We start from the raw sequence: 21515 nt of genomic DNA on the forward strand, positions 1-21515 counted from the left end.
TAGTGTGTGTGCATGCTAAGAGTGATCCTTTTTTGAGGTACTAGTAAAGAAATAAAAAAAGATGACCGGGGCCGGTTCCGGACCCATTAGGATAGGATAGAGTACGTATGAAGTTGTACAAGGTGTGAAAATTTGAGCACGAGGTTTGCATTACAAGCAAGCCTCTGTAACTGCAGTAACCAGTTGGTGAGGAAAAAACAATTTTGTCTCTCTCTCTCTCTCTCTCTCTCTCTCATATTGAAAAAAGGAATTGCGATCCTGATATTACCTGCTTTTCATTACGATAAAATTTTTATTTCTTTGAAAAAACCGATTACGAAGAGAACGTGGATTATCGAGGCGGCTTGTCGCAGATACAGAAGAGAGAGGAAGCGAGCCATTGCAGTTAGGAGAGCTCCAATGGAGAGAGCACTCCTGCTCCATCGCCTCCATCATCACCCCCCCTGCAGCCCTGCGCGCCACCATAGCCTGCGATCCTCTCCCTTCTCGCCTCCCCGCTTCGCCTCCCGCTCCCTCTACAATCCCGCCGCCCGCTTCCGCCTCTCCTCCCACCTCCCTCCCAGCGCCAACCCCCGCCCCTTCGCCTCCCTTTTCCTCGCCTCCCTCCCCTTCCTCTCCCTCCCCTGCGCCCGTTTCCCCAGACATAGACGCCTGGCTGTCTTTGCGTGCATCTCCAATGCCGCTTCTCTCAGTACAGGTAGTGGCGGTGGTGGCATTGGCATCGGTGGTGGAGGCTTATCCGTCAGCAGCGGAGGAAATGGCGGCGGCGATGGCCTCCCTAGCCGCCACAATGGCACTCGAGCTCTTGGTCCTGAATTCGATGACGGCACAATTTCCAGCTCGGGTGAAGAGGTCATCTTTCTTGACGTGGGGGTATGTACATAGCTTTCTGGATTGCCAGAGGGAACGAATTACAATTAGTACTCAGTACAATGCTTCTCAGCACCTGTTAGCTAGCTCATCATTGGCATAAATTATAATTCACCCCTCATGTGGGCTATCAAAGACAAGACTCGAAGTGTGTACGCAACCATATAAAAGTACAGAGCTTTGTGTATTTCGCCGGGTCTATGTTTGCATTTCCAAATTTAATCAGTAGCATTGGCCCCTAGGAAATCAAGATTTAAACAACTTCTGGATTGTTTGTCATTTTTTTTTGTGACGCAAGGTTTAAGTGACGAGTGAAACCGTAGGTTTATTCCTATAAGTAGCTGATGGGCAAGCTCAGCATGTCGCTAACTAAGGGATCAGGGTATGTTGCTTGTATATAGATGATTGGTTATAGCGGGGCACGATGTGGATCATACAATGAGATCTCACCTGATTTATGGCAAATGATATGCTCTATGTAAAATCCCAAACCCGGAATAAAACCCAATAAAACCTTTTATCCCATGCACATACTCAGGCGTTTCCAATTCTACGATGGCCAGCAGTTTCAAGTTTCATTGCTCTCACTCCCTCACGAACGATATGCCCCACTTACTCGATCTCACACTTTTGGCCATTTACATAGAGCACAATCAAAACCACAACCAACTGTTCTTTATGCCCATTGCATATCACCAATTTTCTATTTGACGTGTACTTGAGAGCACAAATATCACCCTTGTGGGTGACATGGACCTCAAACTTCTAATTTGTTTTGGAGATTCTTTCTTCAGAATATGGGTACTGAATTGAAATTTCCTGTTTTTATCACTCCCAGACTAAACTGGAGCAACTTGTCACCTATGCGGACAGCTAACAGTCCTGAACACTCAGACTTGAGCACCACAAACAAATGGAACTGGACAGATTGTTCCAGAGTGACAATCTGATCATGCAATACACTCACCCACAAAAAGTAGAGGATAGGAATTTGGATGGAGTTCTAATTTTTGGGTGGAAGAACAAGAGATAGCAGTCAGTACATATTAGGAACAGACTGAAATACAATTACTAGTAACATGGAAAGGCTGCAAACACCATGTCAGGTGCTGGTCACAGATTGGAACTGGCCAGCAGTCAAATATAGGCTGCCAGCAACTGGGCCGTTGCACTTTAGTGGACTGTTGCTGAGGACAGGCTGTGACCTATCAAAATGCTGCAGATGTGTCTGGAACTGGGGTAAAATCAGCAGCAGACAGGAGCCATGAAACTGAGAGCTGCACAGGATGACCAAACTACGGAGTTGCACATGAGGTACAGATACATGCACAACAATTACTTGTTTCTAGCTAGGTAGGAGGCTATCTATTAGACTTTAGTAGACTGAATTGCCCAACTTGACTTTTGGCCTCTCTTGGAGTGGCGTCTGGCCACTAACCTAAACTCTTTAAGACTTTCATGAGTTTATCTAGAACTGCATGAAAAGTAACTGCACTCTTTTGATTAAGATTTTTAAATCACTATTACTCACTCATAGTACCATGGGATGGGGATAGGGATGAGTATCATGGATGGGGGATGGCCAAAATGAAGGCAGGGGTCAAGGACAAGGGGTAGGACAGCATACATAAGTAACATTTTAAATCTGCCAAATGTATCCATATCATGCGCGTGTGTAGCATGTGGATGCTCACTTGGGTGCATGGTGAGTGCATGTGGGTGCATACACATGTACAGTGGATATTGGTTATGGTAGTGGATACCCTAGTGTTGAGGTCAAAAATGCATTACCAACTGATTAGCTCTTTGTTAAGTCCCAAAACGTGCTTATTACTAAATTTTCATTAAATTACCACACTTCTCTAGAGAGTGTCCATGTCTCATAAGCCAAGCCCTAATTCAGGAAGGCCCACTCATCTATAACGAGGAGGCGGCCTATCCACTCAGCCCACCTCATATTTTCAGGTCCTCCATCAGCTGGCACCCACTTCTCCAATGCTGTCTACACCCCTCCATGATAGATACCTCAGTCTGTGGTGGTGATCAGCCTTCATCAGCACCTGGCAATCAGTCTACAGCCCTCCAGACCTGCGTTTACTACTGGCCATTGTCTTCCATTTTGCAAGCAGCAGTTTCCAGCCATTGCCATCAGTGCAAGAGGCCCTTGTTACTTGCATTTGCTGCAACATGACGTCTCCAGTCTGCATTTGCAGTCTTCCACTTGATGTCAGCCTTTCAGGAACACATCTACAGTTGTGTTTACTGATTTCAGCAGTTGCCTTCTTCTTCATGACGTTCTACAGCCTGCTATCCGCTATTCCGAGCTGATCTAGTTGTTTTCAGCTTGATGCAAACTCTTTGGATTTGCGCTTGCAGCTGCTGATCACATTCGGAAGCTATTTGCTGTGTTTCGGGATCTGCACAAAGTAAGATACACTGTCTAACTTATACTCTTTGCCCCGGTCATGGTAACCATGAAACACGGTTTGGGAGGCGTAAGCATGAAACACGTTTCCAAACGAAACTTTTCAAGATGCAATGTTTCATAAACTTGTTTCACGCAAGGGGAAAAAAGCAATTTCTATTAAAAACCCAGCCCAATACATCTATTTTAAATGTGTTATTTTGATGCTTCATCTAGTGTTTCACTTAGGGCCTCCTTGGCCATTTGTTTTTTAGAAGGGGATTCTAGGGAACATGAGAAGCTTCTTCAGGGATTACAACCTACTTTGGGCCTTTTCTTCATGTGCGATCTCTTTCCTTCATTATTGAGCCACCTTCCTTTGTCACTTGGCCCTTGGTCCCTGTTGTTTTTGCGCAAGCTATGATGCCTTGATAATTCCTTGCTATCTTCTCATAGTTGGGTTAGAGACTTAGGTCACCCACCCTGATTGGAGTTTTCTAGAGTGACCTGTTCAAGGCCTCTTCGTTTCCTTTGGCCTATGTTGGCCTTTCATTGGATTGGATCTTTATCTGGAGAGGGGTCCTTGCTCCTTGACTAGCCTTCTTCATCAACAAACTTCATTGACATTGATACTTTTCTTGCTACCCATGGATATGCTTCTTTTTTGGCCTTTTGGCACATCAAGGATTTAAGAGGGGGTGTTAGCAAACATGTTTGTCTTGCATTATCACCTCCTGCTTGTGAGCCTTGGTTCGAGTCGAACGAGGACATTAGGAGCTTGACAGAATAATAGCATTTCGACAATAGCTATAAATGTAGGTATATATGATTCTTTCTTTTTAGATGTTGCATATAAATTTGATGATGTTGCAGGGCTGTTGAGACCTCATCAGGAATGGCCTCCCCTCTTGGAGAAAAAGACCTACAGTATATTTCTTTCCTAGAATGTTGCAAAGGTGGTGAAGTAAAAGAAGTAGAAGGAACAAAAGTGGGAACTTGTGTACCATGCATCGAGTAGGAGAGAGAGCTTGAAAGTAAGAAACATACTCTGGATCTCTTTCTCCAAGAGAAGGGCCCATTCCTAATGGAGGTCTTGATGGCCTTCCAACATCATCATATGTGATGAGAAAGAATCAATTATACCTTCTTCGCATAGCTTTTGTTTAAGGGCTTGTCTTCTAAGCTCTTTAGACTTCTTGGCTTTGTGAGCCATGATCAGTTGTAGCTCCTCATTTGTGTTGGAATAATGATGCACATTGGCCGTATCAAAACCTTGTGGAGTTGATATTGGATGCCATTCTTGCTGAGTTCTTGGTATAGGCTCCTTTGGGGACTGAGTAGGTGTTGAAGTGTTTGATGCATAGAAACAAGGGACCAGGGATGGTAATGGGGTCGGGGACGGGGGTCAGCCAAAACCAGGGAACAGGGACGGGGGGGAACGGCATATTAAAAAAATACATTTTCACATATAAAACAGTTTTCAGCTCATCACATTGGACTCTATTGCAATGAAATATATAAACAAGCACAAATTGAGCTTTAAAAACATCATTTTTCATTGAATTTTATCAGCATATTGCATAATGAACATGAGATAAGCAAATGACAAATACAAACCGTATGGATAAACTTTAACAATCAATGTATTACAAAAGAGCATGTGTCCAAACTCCACTGTGACCTGTCATTGTTAATGTGACATGAAAGCTTAAGAGTTCAAACTTCAAACTTCAAACTTGAAAGATGGGAACTAAAAACAAATGTTCAAGGAGAAAAAGAGTGAACTTTAAGTAGTAAAAGATGAAAGACTAAAGTAGCTTTATCATGCATGACATCATGTAGGCCCTAGGATGTAGGCAGCAACTTACTGGCTGTAGGCTGTAATCAGCCATAAAGTAATATACAAAATGAACTTTAGCATTGAATTAGTCTAAATCTAAAGGAAATTATAATCATCTGCAACAAAATGAGCATCTATAAGCTGTGCCATGTGGCAATAGGTCATGACATCATATAGGCAGTTGACAGCTGGATACCAAGCTATAACCAGCCATAAACCTAGAATCAACATACAAAATGAACTCTAGTAAGGAATAAGGCCAAATCTAGAGGGAATCATCATCATCTCCAGCAAAATGGGCATCTGCGGCTCTTGAAGTGCTAGCCTCATGATCATGGGTGCCATGCATAGTCTCCATAAAATGAGTATGCTCCTCCTCCTGCTCCATCTCCCTCTAGGTAAATGGATCGACCTGTGATGTAATACTTTTGCAAAAGCATTCTCAAGTTGACACTAACAAAGACCAAATCATTTTCTTTTTTTACTCCAAGGCGATTCCTCTTCTTTGAAGCAATATGACTGTAGGTGCTCCATAATTGCTCCAAGCAAAAGGAGCTCACTGCTTGACTTAAGATACGAACAACCAACTTTTGCAACTCTGGCCCATCTGATCCAAAATTCTCCTATCACAAAAGTGCCCCAACCCTGCATCGGTCATATAGAGCATCCGCACAACCATAAGAGTTTTTTGCTCTCCCATAGAGAGCAAGCTGATCTCTAATTTTGCGCCTAGTATCAGTATCAGGCACCATGCGCTCAAGAATTTGCCTCCAATGGAGATTGACCTCAGTATCATTTTCTTGATCCTTACCTTGAAACTCAAGGTTCAAACAAATGTAGCTAAATGCAGAGGTGAGCTATAGGCATTCCATCTCTCAATATACAAATCATGTATCTCCTCATATTGCTCAGCATCAAGCACTAAATCTTTTAACTTTTCCATCATCCTATCCATTGCCTCGTACACTTTGCCTATACATGGTTGCATACCATCAACGAGTCTCAAAAACTGTACAATAGGCACAACCATTGCATCAAAATTTTTTACATTATCCTAAAATTCATTGCTCTCTGCATTTTCTTTACATGTTATGCCCACAGGAGTGATTGCCGATGAAGAAGTACTAAACTCATCACTGACAAATAACTGTCTCACTGCACCCATGCATTCTGTGAGGCGTCCCAACATCAAAAAGCTGTAGGCAAACCGTGTGTCAGAATACTTCAACAGGATATTTTCTGACCTTTTTGTAAACTCCTAGCGAAGGTATTGGTGATTTAAAATAAAAGTAACCATTTGATTTGCATCATGTATCATAGGAGGGACCCATGATAACTCATCAATATCCTTCAAAAGGTTATTTAAGCAATGCGCCATGCAATAAGAAAATGTGATATACTTATACACTCCTTGAACAATGGCACTTGCTGCCCTATTTGTGGGCTTACCATCAGCCACAAAACCAACCACCAAATGTGGCCCAACAATCTTAATGGCAGAGATCCACTCTGTTGCAAGCTGATCTGCGGACTTCCCAGTCCTTGAAGCATCATGGGACGACATAAAATATATCTTCCCTCGAGAATAAGCTACAATGCCATGGATAGACCTCTTTCTCGTGTCACTCCACCTATCAGCGATAAGTGTGACACCATTTTTCTCCCAATCTCTCTTTATGTTTGTTGCAGCTTGCTCCACAACATGCTTTTCCTTATCGAGCAAGGTAGTGCGTAAAGTCTCAGAAGAGGGGAGCACATAGTAAGGCCCATACTCTCCAACATTCTTCAACATGGCTCTAAAGTACTCCGACCTAGGGAGATAAAATAATAAACACAATAATTATCATGATGACATGATTTTAGAATAAGTTATAAGTTTATATTATATAAGTTATAACCAAGTTATAAATTTAAGGGAAAAAATGTAAATAGTAAAGATTCGAGCAAATCAGTTTGTCAAGACTCAAAACGTGGTTGTATGAAAGGCAATATGGTCGTGGGAGAAGAAATGAGTCACTGTTGAATCTGTCTCCTCTTTTTTGATTGGGTTCCAACTTCCCTCGAGAGTAGTTTGGTATCTAATGGTTGAGGACGAAGGCACTGATGGTGAATATGGACTCAATCCAACGACTCCATGTGGTGTGAATGCCACACTTGCTATTGTAGATGAAGCTCTAGGCCTATCAGTTGGTGCTGCTGCCCGCTGCTGCAAGTGTAGTTGGATCGACCACCACTCATGTATGCCTCGATGCCAATAGAGGCTCTTGTCGAGCCACATGGTCTAGAAGCTCCCTTCTCTTCTCCGGTGCGACATTGGGACAAAATTGCACTTCCAATCTTGGCTCATGCAATAAATGGGCCCTTACTTTATTTGCGCCACTCGTATGTTGCGTGATCCACCTCCACTTGATGGGCGTTCAACATTTACCTCATCCCACCATGACCATGTGTCAGAGCGTTTGCCTCTCCCTCCAATCCGTCGAGCCGGTGTCGTCTCGGGGGGTTCACTCTATATATATTCTCTATATAACGTGCTTTCATGGCCTATTTATAAATATCCTAATCTGTGAATTTTTCTTGGATAAAACACAACCTTTTTCTATTCAATCTGTAAGTAACCCCTTTATATGACACCCTTCTATATGTAAAAAAATGTATAAAATTGGTGTTTTAAAAACCCCTTATTTTGAACTCATGTTATATATACATATATTCATGAGTGACCCCCCTAAGGGTGTCGTGAAGAAGCCATGCTGGTTGCTCAGTTGCTCACTATGGGACCCAAGTACCTGATGTAGGGAGGCTAGGAGCGCAAGCTGCAAGGAGCAAGAAGGAAGAGAAGATGATGATGATGATAATGAAGAAGAGATGGAGGAGGAGACAAGAGAGAAAGAAGAAGAAGAAGAAGAAGGGCTGTGAGGCAGGCTGCAGGGTGGATAGTAAGGCGGGTTGCAGGGTGCAGGCTACACGGCGGCAGTAAGGCGGGCTGCGGGGGGAGAAGGAGAAAGCTGGAGCAGGTGTTGAAGGAGCCGTGAGTCAGGTGGCCCGGCGGAAGTTGCGCAGGAGGGAAGATAGAAGAGGGGAACGGTGACTGTCCATCTCCCAACAGTCCTGTCCTCGACAGGTCACACATCCCCGGGACGGGGGGACGGCTGTTCCCTTGTGACGCTTTTGAACGGGGACGTCCCCGTTCTACCTCCACGTCCTGCACAGGCATCCCGTTTCAGCACGGGGTTCCAGTGTCCTTGGGGCCCGAGACGGGCGTCCCCTGTTACTATGGTTTGATGTCATCTTCCCTTCTATAGTTCTTGCTTCTCAGATGAGCTTTTCGATTAAGGGTGTAGGTTTCTTCAATGAGTACCTAGCTCTAATACCATGCAAAGAAATGCTCTACCACAGAAAAGATAACACAATCATACAACAAACTCATAGATTGATAAAAAACACAGCCATGGTTAGGGTAACTTAGAGACAATGAACACAAAGAAAGATAATGAATGAATACTGATGCAAATACACTATGCAGTCAAGAATACTGACTGCCAAACTCCCGTGTCTAGAGTGGGTTAGAGAGTATGAGTTGGAGAGTGGTTGTACTATGACGGATCTTGAAATGCATCAAGACAACCTCCAGATGTGTCTAACAGCAGCAAATGCAACAGCAGCAGGATTCTGGATTAGTGATAGACGGGTAGTAGACAGGCTGAAAACTACCAATGCAGCAAGGAGATGATGCCATGACAATTGATGATGCTTAGGAAAAGCAAAACACAGCTTTTGGAGGTAGCTCCAAGCTTGCGCAGCAGTAGGAAAATTAAAATGCAGCAGTTTGGGAGGTCACCAGCTATAGGTGATAGACTAAAAAGCTGCAAACAGAAAGAATTGTGTAGACAACAGCCATCTGGTTGACCGATAGTGGAGAGATGGTCGAAAACAGTCAAAATCTACACGATGGATGGCGGAGAAATAGGTGCATGATGGTAGAAGACAATGGTGGACAGCTTTGGCTGAGATATCCTCCACGAATAGGGTGTGGACAGTAAAGCTTCGGCACTTGCAAGTTGCAAAAACGAGATTATTGTTGGATGGAGGACAGCACGCCTATTTATAGAAAGTTTGGGTCTTCCCAATTAGGGTTTGTGCTTATGAGGCGTAGACACTCTAGGAACACATTTCTTTCTAATTAAAGGTTTAATTCATTAAATAATTATATTTTGGGGCTGTTTTAAGGAAGCTAATGTATTTTTAGCTCAACAAGGGTGTGGACAACAGTTGTAGAGGGCTAAGGCTTAAGATATGATTGGGGAATGATGAAGAATAAAGGAGAGATGCAAATGTGGAGTGTTGAATGCCTGTGCCTTATTTATAGGCACACGAGTCATGGAATTATCTAGGGTGGTGCTTTGACTCTCTTAGGTAATACCCAAACCCTATAAATGATACAAATAAAGCCTTTTTGAGGCTGTAAATGGAAGCCAAAATAGGAATTAATGGAATATAATGCACTTAATTTTAGTATCTCAACATGCCCATCGTGTGCTCTTTGGTTCTTGATGTCTATCTTAGGTAGGAGTGCTGTATGGCACCTTCGATATCTCCTTGCCATAGTCTTTTGGTTGGATCAGAGACTTGGTTCATCCCTTCTTAACTAGATACATTCTGTGTGACCCATTCAAGGTCTCTTTGCTTCCATTAGCATCTTCTTGCCACCCCTATCAATAGGTTCTCTTTTGGAGAGGGGGTCATACTACTTGGTTGTTTATCTTCATTGATGAATTTCATTGACAATCACATGATCTGACCTTCTCTTAGATTTTCTACTTCTCTTGCCTTTGGCCACACCTAGGATTTTTGAGGGGCTGTTAGCATACATGTTATTAGGTGTCTTGTTCTAGGTACATCACGTGCTTGTGAGTATCAATCTGAGTCAAAGAAGGACATTGGAAGCTCTAATAGTGTTATAATTTGTGAGTCTATCTTGGATGTGAGGTTGGTTCATTATAGATGCATCAAGTAGAGATTAGGGTTTCTAGACCTTGATTATCTTAGCGTGTTCAGATTGCATATAGTTCATCGAGTGGAGTGCATTATGCATTTCACCACAGTGCAATTGGGTGGTATTTTTCATCAGTGGGTGGCTAGTTTTGTAGGCACCATATTTGGTAGCATTAGGTTGTCCTTTATATTGTCCTTTGCTTGTTTATAGGCTGCTATTCACATGCCTCCCACACCACATCATCAATCCAGCCAGCCATCATTCTCACTTCTTTTCGCCAGCCAGATTCTAATGCCACCCACTTGCACATTATAAGGAGGGATTCACTTATTAGTCAAGCACTTGCAATCCAATAGTCAATCCATCTCTGACATAGATGCAGTTCTTACACCATTGCTCTCTTATGCATGCAAGGATCCATGATGGCCTACTTACACACATAGGTAAAAAAACAACGAACAAGATAGATAGCTTACCTCGGTCATAGTGTGTATAATCAAAGCTAGCTTTCCCTCTTGTTGATCCTTTGATACAAGCGGCAAGCTTGTTTGCCTTGATTCACTTCCTCTTTGACTTCTCACTCTAGACTAGTTTGATGAAGATGAAGAATAGGTGGTTTCTGTTAGCAATCTAGTGAGTTCATGTGTGAGTCTAGGCTATGCCTATCATTACTAGGGTATTTAGGCATTTATTGCTGGATATTCAGGGGCTCCATCCTGAGTCAATCATTCGTCACCTATAAGTTTTGGTGGAGAGAGAGAGCCGGTACTATTGCCTACGTAGCCAGTGACTCATTGTTGTATGTGACATTCTCATGTTTGGTATATGGATTCCATTTCCAAAGCATTCTTCTGAGTTCTCTTCTTTGCAGCGTTCTTTTGTGTTTTTTTTTCCCCTTGTGTCAGCAGTTTATTACAGTATTCCTTTATGCTTCCATTGTTGCATCCACTTCTGAACGTTTCCTTCGACAAACTCAGTCTCTCTCTCTCTCTCTCTCTCTCTCTCTCTGTGATGTTATCTTCACCTAACTAATGAGATGACATTAGACATGGATGTATTCTAGACTGTCATTGGCCACATTTAGTCTTATGTAGATTTTAATATAACTTTTTCTTTCTTTCTCTCTCTCTTTAATTCTGTATTTATCCACTCTATTTTTCTTTGTTCCTCAACCTCTTGTCTAAAAGAACAACATGATAGTGATGGCAGTACGCTATGATGGTGTTTGAGGAAGCAGGAAGTAGTGAGACTAAGGCTACTCACAACATTGCCCACACCCCGAAGAATGAGCTCTGTGTTCACTTTTATTCATTATATATATAGGTTTTCTTTTGGGTGGGCGCTCTCAACTATTTGGTCCTTCTCTTGTCCATTTACAATGCCGGGTCTTGTGATTGGGCCTTCATTGCATGCCTATGGGATATTGAAATGATTGCACGACATTTTTCTATATAGCTTGTAGGATAGCATATGTGTTGGATATTTTAGTTTTATATGCAGGTCCATACAAATTGCATCATAGTGAGCATGACACTTGGATTTTACAATAACCGTTCTTTGTGTGTATAGTTTACTCTAAAATGTTGTGGACTAGTCTCCAAAGTGGAAAATGAATAGAGATACAATTAAAAAAGATGCCGAGGCCTTAAACATCTTTGAAAATTACTATGCCATTTTTTGGGGTTTAGTCTTAGTCTTTTCTTGCTATTTCTAGCGGCCATTTGTCACTTCTGTTGTAGTTGCTATTTGTAGCAACTTGTAAAAATGGTCCTTCCAATAACTCTGAATACCCTTGGCAGCTTCCTTCACACTTTTTATCCCAGCTATTTCTTTAGCAATTCTTGAATTTGGCAAACATTTGCTCTTTCCTAGATGAGTGCGAGTCCCTTGGCACTTCTGTCAAAGTTAGCAGGTTGTAGCACACACTTCAGACATGGAATGCTGGGACTTGAGTGGTCTAGTTCGTTGGAGGAGCTATGGTGGTTGTTATTGGATATGTAGCTCATGATGGAGGTGTGGAATGCATCTTGTCTCCTTGGGTGCGGTGATAGTTGAAGCCATAATGGATGAGAAGGTTTTGTAGAGGATTATGCTGTTGTTGATGGTGGTATGCTTGACTAGTGAGTCTTTCCATAGCGATCATTATTTGAGCTGCTGGAAGGAGAAATTGTGCGGCGTGGGAGAATGCAAAATTGGGTTAGGATATAGAGATGAAGATTTGATGTTGTCCACAAGCTTTATAGTGATCATTATTTGAGTTGTTGGAAGGAGGAATTATGTGGTGTGGGAGAATGCAAAATTGGGTTAGGATATAGAGATGAAGATTCGATGTTCTCCATGAGCTTTGATATGTGCAATTAAAACCTCACATGTAGCTTCCTAACAAGGGTGCTAGTCTTCTTGTGCACAAGCCATATGCTTTTGAATTTAACATTTTCTCCCCCCTTAGATGCTCGCCAATCTCTTGGCACTATGGAAAGGAATTCTATATAGTTTCAAATTGAGTCCAACTCTTAAGAATTTTATTGGCCTCTCCAAGTGTTCTTCACTACTTATATGCTCTTGGCTTTAAAGACAAGTTGGCTTCAAGCACTTGAAAGTTTGGGGGTGTGCTTTTAAGTCTACGAAGATCTTGCTACTTTTAAAGGAAGGTGAAAATTGAATCTTTATTTCTATCCTTTTCTTTTGCATAAACAATGGTGGTTTAATATTCTTAAGCATTGATTTATCGGTTACCATTGGTGGTTGTTTCTTGGGCTGAATATTGGAAGCGAACGATATGCTCTTTGTGAAGAAATGCTCTAAACGCAAAAAACAAAAAACCAATCATACGACAAAGCACTAATTGATAAACACAGAACACAGTTAGGGTTAGGGTCAGAGTAACTCAGAGACAATGAACAAACACAGCCTATGGATGAGAGAGAAGATTAGGGTGGCAGCTAGAAAATTTAAAATGCAGTCTGTGGAGGAGAGCGAAGATCAGGGCAACAACTCCAGATTGCTGGCAACAACACCGGATGTTGATCTCAACATCAAACGTAGGAGAAAAACTGCAGGTGATAGCTATAGGGTACTAGGCGACAATTGTGGACAGGTGGTGAAGGCTGGAATCATTCGCCAGATGGTAGCAGATGGATGGAGGAAGCTCTGATCACGATGTTCTCTACGAACAGGCAAAGATACAGCTCCTGAACCAACAAAAATGAGATTAAGAGAGAGTGGTGTGCTGCATGCCTATTTATAGAAAGTTTGGGGCACCCAAATTGGGGTTTTGCATGTGGGACACAATAACTCTCTAGGATTGCGTTTCTTTTTAAAATAAGAAGGTTTCTTTATTAATTAAGTGTGGTTTGGGGTTGTTTAAGTCAGGTTAATGCATCGGACCAAGGGTACACGTCGGTCGCTCAGGAGCCTACCAAGTCTTGCAAAGGCGGATGGAATCAACAATTGACATTTTTTATTTTTATTTTTTTGGTTGAGGGCTTTTGGGATAATTTTAAAAGATTTAGCATTTAAGTTATGGTTTCTAATTAGTTTTCGTTCCATTGAGTCACTGTGCCTTGAAGTACGGAAAAATAAGGATGGATAGCCCCACTACCTTCATAAAACAAGCAAAATAATCCCATACACTACTAGGGTAAGTGCATAGGGATTCTTAAGGATGTGAGTGTGTGTGTCAATCATATGGAGAATATGGGGAGAGAAAGGCAAGACGGCTAAGCAAACAAGACAAGCAAAGCTAGCATGCAAGCATAGGAAAAAAAGGCATTTGGAGATTGCCATGTATAATGCCATGAGTATGGTGGATTCGGAGTCGACCACTCCAAGGATGACTAAAAAGAGATAAATGCGCATAGATGCATGTTTACATGAATAAAATGCCAATGCATGAGGAGATGCAAGTATTCATGCTCATGCAGAATGCGATGCAATGGTGCTACTTGGATAGTGCCCTCACAAGAGAATTGTTCACTTGTCCAAGCGCCCTTTTACAATCATATCATCTTGACAGTGTGGATGAAGTTAAAAATGTCCATAATATACAATACAAAATAATAAATGGTTGAAAGTGAAAAACTATAAGTATTATCATTGTCTCTATCAAGAGAAGGAAACTGCCCTCTCTTAAATTGGAAGAAGTAAGAGGGAAGTATCCTCTCCTCGTCAATTTGAAGTAGAGGAGGATGTACCCAAGCCGATGTGTGGTAGAAGATACTGTAGAAATTGGCTTGTTAACCGCCTTGGTTAAAATATTTGCAAAATTGTCATTGGACGGCATAAACTCTAGGCGAATGGTGCCTAGCTCAGCCCACTCTCTAGTGAAATGAAAATGAACCGCTACTTGCCGTATTCGAGGGGTGATGATAGGATTGCCCGTAAGGGCAATGACACTCTCGTTGTTGTAGTAGACAACTGCAGGCGACTTGCAAGGAAATTGTAGTGCGGCTAGCAAATTTCTTAGATAGATAGTCGTTGTGGTACCATTGAAGAGAGCCCGATATGCTGCCTCGGCCATGAAAGCTGCCACAGTTTCCTGCTTACAGCTAGCCCAAGAGATGGGTGCCGTACCCAAGGTGTAGAGGTAGTCTCTATGGGAATGCTGGGTGTTAGGATTTTTCGACTAGTCAGAATTAGTATGTCCTTGTAAACATAAACCATGACTATAAGTTAGTCCATATTTATAGATGTACCTTAAATATCTTAACACATAAAGACAAGCGATGCAATGAGACATTTTAGGTGCATTAAAATACTGATTAAGCAAACTAACTGAGTATGTAAGATCTGGCCTAGTATGAATCAACCAGAGTAATTTCCCTATAATTGAACGATAGGTATGAGCATCAAAAGGCTGGCTTGAGGTATCCTTATACAGATGGACAGTGGGATCTAGAGGTGTGGCTGCGGGCCGTGTTTGATTAGTATAATACTGATCCACCAGTTGTAGAATGTACTATTGCTATGACAGAAAGATACTTTCCTCGGATCTAACAGTATCCATCCCCAAAAAACAAGACAACAAACGTTAGTCGGTTATCTCAAATGTAGAGCAAAGTTGTGCCTTAATTTCGGCTAGAATTACAGAATCTGAGCGAGTGAGTAATATATTGTCAACATATAGCAGGATATAGGTGACCCTCGTGCTAGTGGTGCGCACATATATATGTGGATCATAGGGGATAGAATGGTATTCATGAATCCGTATGAACTTGTCCATCCTGTAGTACCAAGACCTCGATGCTTGCTTTAGTCCATAAAGAGCTTTTCGCAAGCAAAATACCTTGTTAGTTTGGTTAGTGGAAGAAAAGGCTGGAGGTTGCCCCACATAGATTTCCTTCTCCAAATAACCGTTCAAAAAGGCACTTTTGACGTCCGTTTGATGGATCGGCTAACCGTGGTGAGCGGCAAGCGCAACCAACAAACGAAATGAGTGTAATCAAGCGGTGGGTGTGAAGGTTTCTGCATAGTCAATGCTGTGCTTTCGCCTGAAACTTTGCACTACAAGGTGAGCCCTGTATTTGTCTAAAGTACCATCGATGGTCCTAAAAATCCACTTCGTCTCGATGATCAACTTGTGACAAGGATGATCCACCAATGCCTAAGTTCCATTATGATCAATACTATTTAATTTTTTCTCCATGGCATCACGCTAGAGAGGATCTTGGAGAGCCTCTTGCCAACTATCCGGCTCAGAATGCGCAATGTAATCAGTTGTAAATAGTGATGTATATGAAGCTTGAGGGGTGAGCTGAGCAGATCTTCTAGGGTCCTCCTAAGTGAAATCTGGTGGAAAGATCTACGAATCACACATGGTTTGTTGGTACTAGTGAGATAACAGGTCTTGTGGAGGAGGCCTAGGAGCTGAAGTATTTGCTTGAAAGTTAGGAGTGGGTAGTAGACTTGGCTCTGTAGGCACGATCTCAAATGATGCGAGCGAAGGTTAGGACGAAGAGTCTAGCGAAGAAGACTACACGATGTCCCTCTCATCAAGGACGATATCCCCCCCCTAATGATTACCTTGTTCGTCCGAGGATCGAGGCTTTTGCTTCAGAAGAATAGCCCACAAAAATCAAGAGATCTACTTGACGGGTGAGCTTTCCTATCTTGATATCAAGAGTGTGCAACAGGCCAAGAGCCAAAGATTGCCTTGTATGGGGTTTTTTTAGGGATCACCATGCAGTCTGAGATCGGTTGAGGATGTACACTTAAGTGCTAACAACCTTGACCCAAAGGCTCTCAGAGAGCTCTATTGCGATAGCATAGAGCGTGCCAAATTTAGGATTGTCCGGTTCCTATGCTCTACGACTCCATTTTGTGCAGGGGAGTTGGTAGAGGTGAGCTGGTGTGCAATTGTGAGAAACTCAGAGAACTTGTGGAAGAGGTAAACTCGCCATCAGAAGCACTCTAAGTGAAAGCATTGGACTTGTGCTTTAGAAAGTACACCCACATGTATCTAGAGAAATTATCCACTATCAAAAAGAAGTATAGCACACTATTCAAGGCAGTAGTGTATGTAGGACCTCAAAGATCTACATGAATGAGTCTAAGGGGTTCTGTAGCATGAGTGAGAGATTGCTGAGGAAAGGGTGTACGATACTATTTACCTAGTTGATATGCTTTACAGACCTCTCGAGATAGTTTTAGGTAAGAGATTCGTAGCCAAGATGTCGTAAGTGAAAATGCCAAAGACGCTTAGAGTCTATGGGCTCTTGTGTGGTGGCCAAAGCCTTGAAGCGATGGAACTCCAAATCATTGTAGTTAGCTTGGTAAGAAAGTGTGTCTAGTAGTAAAGGCCATTAGGTTGTGCCTTGTTGCCTCAAGCAATCACTAAATCAATCTAAGAGTCTAGGGCCTCGATTGTGGTCGTTGTGAAGAAAATTGCTCCCCCCAACTGACAAAGATGCTGAATGGACAACAAGTTCACCCCAAGCTGGGGGACATGATAGATATCATCTAGTGAAGCGATTTGGATCCAATTCAGTGGAAAAATTGACACAACCTTGGGCTTGAATCTTGATCAAGGAGTTGTTTCGTACATAGAGTCCCGAGTGTAGGGGCTCGGGAAATGAGAATGTCCACTCTAGAAGACATGTGATGGGTAGCTTCACTGTCCACAAGCCAAACAAGTGTTGATGTACTCGGTTGTGACGAGTGGGCCATTGCAGGCATCTCATTAGGAGGTAACTCGTAGATGTGAATGAGCCTCGCGTCCGATGTCTCTAAGGAGACGACGTTGGCCTTTGTAGACTGGTCAAACAAACCCTTTGGAGTTGAGTAGTTTGTCGACTGTAATGGCTAATTGGTGGCAGTGTGGGTTTGGCCTCGCCATTGCCCTTGCTGGGGGTTGCCACCACCTTGCTTTCCCTGTCGGGGGTTACCCGACTGGGATGCGGTGGACTGATTCTTGGATTTTGGCTGTGTGCTTTGTGCCTTAGATGGACATTCCTTGTCATAGTAGCTAGCCTTTTGACAATGTTGACAATACCTATTCTTCTTAGGTACATTCTGCTATCCAGGTTTAAGAGATATTGAGTGGTTCCTTGGGATTCACTTGCCTTGTTTATCTCCATCAAAGAATATGCTAGAGCCTTTGATGATATTCTTAGGCTTTGGCCAAGAAGAGCCAGTGTTGTCGAACGATGTGCTATGTTAGCTCTCTGAGTGGCTTAGTGATTAATACACAAATCCAAGTGAGGATGTGAGATCCTAAGTTGTTAAGTGAGGCTAAGGTGTTGGCAGTTTACTATGAATAATATATTCAGACATGTTGAGAAAACTATTGGAGTTTTTCCCACTCATTGCAAATGCATCCAAGTATTCAACCTTTTTTGCAAGGAGATAATTCCATAGAAACATGAAACGGGGAACAGGAATGGGGAACGGGGACGGGGACGCCAAACCTAGGAAACGAATATGTGGGAATGGGAACGGCATTTAAAAAATTAAAATTCATGAAATTTTTTTAATATTTCACTCATAATCCATGTGGACTCTGGAGTGTTAAAACCAATGTATATAATCCACAAGGACAAATCATTTTAAGTTTTAACTTTAAGATATCATGCATCATTCTAAAACTAATTAGAAATTGAATTGCAACTTACAAGGCTTAAGAGGTAAGCTATTCAATTATAAAATGCGTAATACATATATCATAAATGATAAAACAGTGAACAATAAACTAAACTTTAAAGTCTAAGCTGAAAGAACATGCCTATGGTCCCATTGCCAAAAAACTTAAAAGATTACAAATATGAAGTCTAATCTTTGAAAGAACATGCTCATTGCCCCAAAGAGACAAATATAAAGTCTAATCTCTAGACTGAAGCAAAATGCGGCATGCCAAAATAGCCCAATGGGCAATTGCAAGACTGCAAGTCAAATATAATATTGGCATGGCACAATAGCCCAAGTGTCACGCTGTCATCAATGATTATAATATCATATACAATGTACATGTGTCATGTATCATGAGACTCATGATAAGTAACTAAATCAAAGATCATCATCATGATCTGAGGCTGCTCTAGCTACTCCTGAAGTGCCAGCCTCATCATCATGTGTACCATGAATTGCTGCATCTCCCTCAACATCAACATGTGTCTCCTCTTCTTGCTACATCTCCCACTCTGTGAATGGATCGGGCTTTGTTGTCATACTATTACATAATATCCTCAAATTAGCACTAATAAATACTAGATCATTTGCCCTCTCCACACCAAGACGGTTCCTCTTCTTTGAAGCAATGTGAGTGTATGTACTCCACAATTGCTCCAAAGAAGAGGAGCTAACTGATTGACTCAAAATACAGTTGGCTAGTTGCTGCAACTCAGGACCATCCAAACCATAGTCCTCCCACCACAAAGCTGCCCCAATCTTACAGCAATCCTCCTATGCATCCCCACAACCAAAAGAACCCCGAAAGGTCCTATAACATGAAAGCTGACCTTTGATCTTTCGTCTAGTGCCATGATCAGGCACTAGACGAGACAATATAAGTCTCCATGCATCCATAACCTTAGTATCATTCTCCTAACCCTTGCCCTGGAACTCAGGATCCACAACAAATGCAGCTGCATGCATGGGTGAGCTATAGGAGTTCCACCTCGTCACAACTAAATGGCATATCTCCTCATACGCCTCATCATTTGGTGCCAACTTCTGCAACTTTTCATTTAGCCTATCCATAGCCTCATATACATTGCCAATGCAAGGTTGCATAGCATCCATAACCCTCAATAAATGCACAATAGGTGATACCATATCATCTATCCGCTTTACATCATCCCAAAAAGTAGAGTTATTTGTTTTCTCCAAGCATAAGATACCTGTAGGAGTATCTGTCAATGTTGATGAGGTGAACTCATCACTAAGAAATAACTGCCTCAAGGCACCAGTGCATTCTCTTAATTTGCCTAGCATCAAGAAGTTAAAGGCAAATCTGGTATCAAAGTATTTTAAAAGTGTCTTCTTCGACCACAAAGAGAAGTGACGGCGAAGAAACTGGTGATTTAAAAGAAAGCTAACCATTTGAGCTCCTTGCTCTATGACAGGTGCAATCCATGATAGATTATCAATATCCTTTAGTAGGTTGTTCAAGCAATGAGCCATACAATATGAAACTGTGATATTCGGATAATATCCCTGGATAATAGCACCTATTGCCCTATTTGCGGGCTCTCCATCTGCAACAAATCCCACAACATGCTCTGGGCCAATAAGCTCAATACTTGTAACCCACTCTGCTACAAGTACATTTGTTGACTTTCCTATCCCCTATGCATCATGTGAAGATATGAAATACGTTTCCCCATGAGAATAAGCAACTATACCATGAATGGATCGCTTGCATGTATCACTCCAACCATCAGCAATCAATGGAACTCCATTTTTAGCCCACAAGCTCTTTCTAGTCACTACTGCTTGCTCAACAAGGCACTTTTCCTTATCGAGCAAAGTGGTGCGTAAGGTCTCTGATGATGGAGGTACATACGAAGGGTCATACTCACCAATCTTCTTGCACATCAATTTAAAATACTTTGATGTGGCTGCATGAAATTGAATGTGGTCATGATAAAAAAAAACGTGCCACTGTGTATCCACCTCTTCTTTCGTCTTGGGATCCCAACTAGCATCAAGTGTGCTCTGTCTACGTGCAACATGTGGCACTGTTGACCGTTTCGACGTGGTCTATAACTTTGCAGAAGAAAGCTTTTTCAAATTCTTCACAGATTTTGAGATATTTAGCACAGATTTGTGCAGATTGACTGTTTACTGTAGTAAATAGCAGGTGGTTCCAGGGCATTGGTGGTTTCCATCGTAACAATGTATATGCCCTTATTCTCATGCATTTGAGCATGGTTCCAGAGTGTCAAATGCTCAGCTTCGGAAGGTTTTAATAGGCTGGAAATCTGTCCTGAACTGTGGACAGCAAGCATCTATTACTTCTTGAAGCAATCTATGACATTGGATAGTATATGTGGACCTTGATTATGGGCATATGTATGTTGGATGCTGCATAAACTGAAAAGAGCATTGAATGCTGACTTTTGGAGCTGAAAATCAACTGCATTGACATGATTATTGGCTGTACATGAACAGTACAGGAGTTATATGACATTGGTTCTTGAAGACAGGGCATGTATGAATGCCGGTATGGTCATGTCTTGGTCTCCACATGTGTTGGCACATATATGCTATGATTCAGGAAGCTTTTGAGCTTGGATTACCCTTGTTTTGGCTGTGTATTGGCTGACCGTTATCAGTCGGGAAGATATTTGGCATTTGTACTTGCTGTACATGTACTATAGTGTGCCCAAAAGGTCATGTATGGACTCCCACATATAGTGACAAATGTCTAGGATGTTTTGGGGCATATTTGACACATAAATATCTTTGTTTTGACTGAGAAAAGGCTGCTGATCATTTACTGGTTGCTGATTGCAAACTGTATGTTTCTCTACTATCAGTAAGATTGAATGTACACAGGGTATGCAGCAACTACATGCTCTATGAATTAGTTGATGTACCTACATGCTGTGCTACTTGATTGTGGATGTATCTGACATGTTTGTGGGCTGAAATACTGCGATTTCAGCAAGGATTTTGTTGCAGAAAACTGTCATAAATGTTGAAGGCTGAAATTGGTCAGTAAGACATCTTGGTTTGCGGGGAGTGAGGCATTGATTAAAAACTGTCTGCTGCAATATGGCAAATGTTAAGGGCACTCATAACATCGCCCAAATTGTTGGTGATAAGCTTGATAACAAGAATTTTGCACTATGGAAGTTCAGGATGCAGAATTTTTTGATTGGTAGAGGATACTAGGATTTATGCACGGGGACTGAAGCTGAACCCGAATTACCTGAACGGAATCCAACACAGGATCAACGAAGAGCTCA

General features: G+C 42.0%; 1 protein-coding gene across 1 annotated transcript in view; it reads left to right on the forward strand.

The window, feature by feature from the left end:
- Nucleotides 1-297: 297 nt before the first annotated feature.
- The window catches only part of LOC148031225 (copper-transporting ATPase PAA1, chloroplastic-like), a 123736-nt gene continuing 102518 nt past the window's right edge, over nt 298-21515 (forward strand). Inside the window, exon 1 of the mRNA XM_087684755.1 lies at nt 298-873. Coding sequence (XP_087540881.1) covers nt 400-873 — 474 coding nt within the window. The 5' untranslated portion in view covers nt 298-399. The remainder of the gene's footprint in view (nt 874-21515) is intronic.

Source organism: Lygodium microphyllum, chromosome 9 (assembly GCF_053477565.2).
Source record: "Lygodium microphyllum isolate KBCC chromosome 9, Lygodium_microphyllum_v1.1.10, whole genome shotgun sequence".
Taxonomy (NCBI): Eukaryota; Viridiplantae; Streptophyta; class Polypodiopsida; order Schizaeales; family Lygodiaceae; genus Lygodium; species Lygodium microphyllum.